The sequence below is a fragment of the Trichechus manatus genome, unplaced genomic scaffold (assembly GCF_000243295.1).
Source record: "Trichechus manatus latirostris isolate Lorelei unplaced genomic scaffold, TriManLat1.0 scaffold00215, whole genome shotgun sequence".
NCBI classification, from domain to species: domain Eukaryota; kingdom Metazoa; phylum Chordata; class Mammalia; order Sirenia; family Trichechidae; genus Trichechus; species Trichechus manatus.
This window is the reverse complement of record NW_004444151.1, coordinates 22,368-28,087: the sequence shown is the minus strand read 5'-3', so window position 1 is coordinate 28,087 and position 5,720 is coordinate 22,368. Positions and strand designations below refer to the sequence as shown.

The 5,720-nt window shown below is 37.3% G+C and overlaps 1 protein-coding gene across 1 annotated transcript in view; it reads left to right on the top strand.

The window, feature by feature from the left end:
• The first annotated feature begins 423 nt into the window (after positions 1 to 423).
• The window catches only part of LOC101356765 (cysteine-rich secretory protein 2-like), a 13,088-nt gene continuing 7,791 nt past the window's right edge, over positions 424 to 5,720 (top strand). The window contains exons 1-3 of the mRNA XM_004388712.1: positions 424 to 492; positions 2,149 to 2,265; positions 3,019 to 3,106. Of these exons, the coding sequence (XP_004388769.1) occupies positions 424 to 492; positions 2,149 to 2,265; positions 3,019 to 3,106 (274 nt within the window). The remainder of the gene's footprint in view (positions 493 to 2,148; positions 2,266 to 3,018; positions 3,107 to 5,720) is intronic.

Genomic DNA, 5,720 nt, shown 5'->3' with positions numbered 1-5,720 from the left:
TGGGGAATAGCAAACCAAGAGAAGGTATAAACTGAAAATATGCTTTCCAAAATATCGAGATAAATAATTACAACACCATAGTTGACAATGAAGAAATTTTTTCCACAATGTTTTTTGAGGAAGGTGAGGTAATAGAACTGGGCAGAAAGAGGGTAGTATGTCCCTAGCCTTTATAGGTGTACCTCAAGAACATCAAATTGTTCAGATTGTTCTTCACTGTCCTATCAGAATAGGCAAGGCGTGCTCAGCTATGATTCTACTAGCACCATAGGGCAATCCTTGTTACATTATTAGTGAAGTTGAGAACCACAGGTCCTTTGAGATAACCAAGATCAATATATTGGATTTTCCCTTCTTGGTTAGAAGTACGTGTACTAAATGTTTCAATGCAGATCTTTGTTCTCTTTAAATTACTTCTCAGCAATGGCTTTACTCCCGGTGCTGTTGTTTCTGGCCACCGTGCTACTTCCATCTTTACCTGTTGAAGGAAAGGTAAGGTGAAGGTGAAATTTTTTTTCAGAGCTATCCAGACAGGTTTGTGGGATGCCATGTCACTAGATCGACCATTAAGAATGGAAGGGCAAAAGTGTTAGGTACATCACAGAATAATCACTGGTAGCTTAGAATATTTAATATGATTATCTAGATGAAAGTTAAGGCTGTGATGTCCGGAACAATAGCCACTAGCTGCATGTGGCCACTAAACACTTGAAATGTGCATCGTCCAAATCAAGATGTACAATAAATGCAAAAAATACACCAGACTTCAAAGACTTAGTACAAAAAACAAGGGACATAAACTATCTCATTAAGAATTATATATATTGAGTATATGATGAAATGATATTTGGGTATTTAGTTAATTAATGTATTAGGTTTTTAGGGCTGCCATAACAAATTAACACAAACTAGATGGAGTCCCTTGGTGGTGCAGATGGTTAACACACTCAGCTGTTAACCAAAATGTTGGAGGTACAAGTCCACCCAGAGCATGTTGGACGAAAGGCCATTGAAAACCCATGCAGCACAGTTCTACTCTGATACACACAGGGTCACCGTGAGCTGGATGGAACCAACCAGATGGCATCTGGTACTAGTACTGGTACTTAGGAACCTACAAGCAGGCAGGAAAAATACACTCAGAAGTAGATAATGGCTATGAAATGTGATCAGATCTATCATTACAGTGTTTGGGGACCCCTGAGGAAATTTGGTAAGTTATATCAAGTTGTCAGGGAAAATCTACAAAGGGCAGTGTCCCTTAGTTTAGACTTAAAATTGACTTCAAAAACTTTGCTCATCCTCTTATAACGTTGCACTCTTATATAGATTTAGGTAAGCAAATTGCTTAGCCCTTGTACTGACAATGCACACAATCCCACTTCAACCCTCCGATCCCTCCACCCCAGTCTAGACCTGCCCTCCACACACACATACAAAGATAAACCAAAAATATCAGCATCTGGCTTAATACCTTATCAGTTAACATTTTTGTTGATTAACAAAGACAGCAATAGCCCATTGATTGGATGGCTTCCCTCCCTCCAAATTGCCTTGGGATTTAATTTTGCAAAATTGTCTCCCGAACTGCCTCCCTAAAATCTGCTACAAAATAGGTAGCTTCATTTTACTAGAATATTGAATACTAGACATGCGCTTAGACTGGACTTAAGCATTCTTTCTCTAATCCAGACATCATGTCAGGTCAAAGACCCCCCCCCGCCAAAGTCTAAGATGAATCACTTGCCACTACCCTCACCACCCCCTTGCTGCAGCCTGCTCAAATATGAATGCATATGTCTTAATGGTTCCTATCAAGCAAGCTGGTGGTTATGTTATTAATACTCATATGTCTGGAAAAATTACATTAAGATCTTCCTTGAAACCAGAAATTGGCATTTGTGCCCTCAACTAAGGAGTTTTTAGTTTGCCACGCTGTGAATTACATCCTCACTCTCAAAGCTTCAAACTCCTTCTTTACTATTTAAAGATCATACTTTGGCTGCAAATTATAGGCAATGCTCAACAACTAATATTGGCTTGAACTGAACAATTTTTAAAATGATCTTTGTTCCCTCAAATTCATTTATCGACTATTATCTACAATTTTCAGATATGTAAAATAATTCTAATTCAATTTCTCTTTAGGATCCAGCTTTTACTGCTTTGTTAACCACCCAAACGTCAGTCCAAAAGGAGATTGTAAATAAGCACAATGAACTGAGGAAAGGAGTCTCTCCACCTGCCAGCAATATGTTGAAGATGGTAAGAGACAGTAACACAAGGAGTAACGTGAAACAGTTGGCAATTAACTTTGTGGCTTACAAAGTTCTATCTCTATTTTGCTATTTTATTTGAGCTGTTATATGGGCAGGATGGAGTTTCTTATTTTCACTTTGTAAATGGTTGGATAACCAGCCAAGGTTGCAGTTTATTAAGTTGGGGAGGCAGAATTAGAAGCCAAATCTTTAAACATTCAGTGTGAAACCATTACATTTTTCTGTTCACTGTCTCTCACAGTCTAGGATCAAGAACCCTCTTTCCCTTTAAGATCAATGCCAATTAGTGTAAATGGCAGCCCACTTCACTGGGCACAGTAGTAAAAGCCAGTTATCTCCCATATGTGTGCCCTGGTCTACAAAAAAGCCCAGGAATGGCCTAGACCAGCTTATTACTACTGAAATAATAATGAGAATGCCTCCATGTGTTTATCAGTATTTAGAGTGGGACCATTACTAAAAATCATTAAGTGTGGCTACTGTGCTAAGTAGTCAGAACATTATAAGCTGTAGATTTTTCAACTTCTTAGACACGTTACCTGTGTACTTTGTGTGAAAACTGGCATGGGGCAGATAAAGACATACAAAAAAAATTTAATACTAATGATAATTGGATGATATCTCACAGAAGTTTTCAAATATTACAAATCAGTCTACCTAATCTGATTATAAAGCATATGTTTCATTGTGGTTGAATCATTAAGTGTACATCTTTTCTTTTTTTTCTCATGATACTTAGGAATGGAACAGAGAAGCAATGGCAAATGCTCAAAAGTGGGCCAACAAGTGCACTTTAGAACACAGTAGTCCAGACGACCGAAAAACCAGTATGTAAATTAGTACATATTTGTTGAATAAATGAACACATATAATATTAATGGACCCTTCTATGACGTATTAAGAGTTTGTAAATAATGTTGCTTATACTGCTGTCTTTGTAAATTCTTATAATTATCTCTCTCTGTATATAGAGAAATAATTATAATTAGTATCGTTTTGTTCTTATTGATTAGATTTTATGAATAATTTCACACACAGTGTCTCATTTGTCCCTCTCAATCAGCTCATGAGTATAACAGGTCAGTATTGTCTTTTTTCACCTTTAAAGGTAAGAAAACTGGCACTTGGGAGGAAAATGACTTACCCAAGAACACAAACAGAAAGTAATGTCATATACTGGGAATTTGAAACCAGGCTTTCTGAATTTTAACCTCCTGCCCCTTTTGTGATATTATGTAGCCTTTTTGTGTTTAGAAGTTTGGTATTGAATTATGTTGAACTGTTTTTGAATTTTACTTTAAAAATATTTAACATTTTTTTAAATCAGGGTGAACATTTTGGGTAAGTTAATTTATTATTTACTTTTTTTTTAATTGGTGGCATCAAACTGCCAAGTATTTTGTATATACTGGGTGCTTACAGTAATAGATACAATACTATATTACACTAAAAATAAAAACTATTAGACATAAAAATCTATTGTCAAGCAACAAAAATTATAAGAGAAAAAACTTATATACGTGAACTAGTACAGTAATACCTTCAAAAGCCAGGAACTGTGTAAGGCAGAAACTTGTCAGAGAAGGAAAATTCAAATATTTTCCACTAAATAGAGCACAATAGAAAAGTGGTGACTTCACCCTGTCAAAGGTGAAAAACTTGCAAGACCCGGAAAAACAAGGCAGTCCCATTGAGTTCCAGCTCTCATAGGTTTCACTGTACATAAAAATATATTATACCTTGAGGGACCAAGTCACTGGGATTGCGGGCTGGGAACCATAGTCTCGAGGAACATCTAGGTCAACTGGCATAAGGTAGTTCCTAAAGAAAATGTTCTATACCCTACTTTGGTGAGTAGTATCTGCAGTGTTAAAGTGTTAAAAGCTTGCAAGTGGCCATTGAAGAACATCTATTGGTCCCATCCCATCTGGAGCAAGGAAAATGAGAAAACCAAAGACACAAGGAAAATACTAGCCCAAAGGACTAAAGGACCACATGAACCTGAGCCTCCACCAGCCTGAGCCTAGAAGAACTAAATGGTGCCCAGCTATCACCACTGACCACTCTGATGGGGATCACAACAGACAGTCCCAGACAGAGTAGGAGAAAAATGTAGAACAAAATTCAAATTCATAAAAAAACACCAGTCTTACTGGTCGGACAGAGACTAAAGGAACTCCCGGAACTATGGCCCTGGACACTCTGCTAACTCCGAACTGAAACCAATCCTGAATCCCACTTTTCAGCCAAAGATTAGACAGGCCTATAAAACAAGCAATAACACAGATGAGAAACGTGCTTCTTAACTGTAAACCATAACCCATTGCCTTCAAGTCAATTCCAACTTATAGAGACCCTATAGGACAGAGTAGAACTACCCCATAGAGTTTTCAGGGAGCGCCTAGTAGATTCAAACTGCCGACCTTTTTGGTTAGCAGCCATAGCATTTAACCAAATATACAAGACCAAATGGACAACTCCTGCCCAAAAGCAAGAAGAGAAGACAGGCAGAGATAGGAAAACTGGACGAGTGGACACGGGAAACACGGTGTATAAAGGGGGAGAGTGCTGTCACATTGTGGGGACTGAAAAAAAAATATGTGTATAAATTTTTGAATGAGAAACTAATTTGAGCTGTAAACTTTCACCTAAAGCACAATAAAATTAAAAAAAAAATTACCTACATTATCAAGAACGATATGCATATAAACAAGCCCAACTTGGAAATAGTGAATAATTTATCTTTTTTTCTTTATAACTGCTATTCTGTTTTATATTTTTGAAGCTATTTTTATAAATTTACAAATTATGAAGAAGGGTGACTGTATTCCGTGAAAGATTGAAATGAATGGCCTTGAATATCCAAGTCTACTGTTAGGTTCTTAGTTTTCTTTCTTTCGCTCTTAAAGAAGATAGCCAAAAGTGGTTTATACTTTCTTTAAGCAGCATTAGATATTACGTTTCAAGCCATCAAAATGTAAATATCAGGTACAGGGCTTGAAAAAAACAGGGAAATGATTTGGGGCTACAAGGCATTTCTTAACTTGCTCTTGGAGGAGGGTTTTGCCTTGTGACATTCTGGTATGCTGATAAAGGGGAGACTATAAGCTTAAAAAATGTCCCTCCTGGTGTCATTTACCTCTTGGTTGAGGCTCTTAAAAACTAACTCAGGTTTTTTTCTTTTCTTTTTTTTTTTTTAATTGTTGTAATTTAAATGAACTTTACATTTCAAGTTAGTCTCCCATACAAAAATTTATACATACATTGTTATGCGACCCTAGTTGCTCACCCCTTACTGTGACAGCACACTCCTTTCCACCCCTGATTCCCCATCTCCATTCAACCAGCTCCTAACCCTCTCTGCCTTCCCATCTCACCTCTGGACAGAAGCTGCCTTTTTAGTCTCTTGTATCTACTTGAGCTAAGAGGCACACTCCTCAC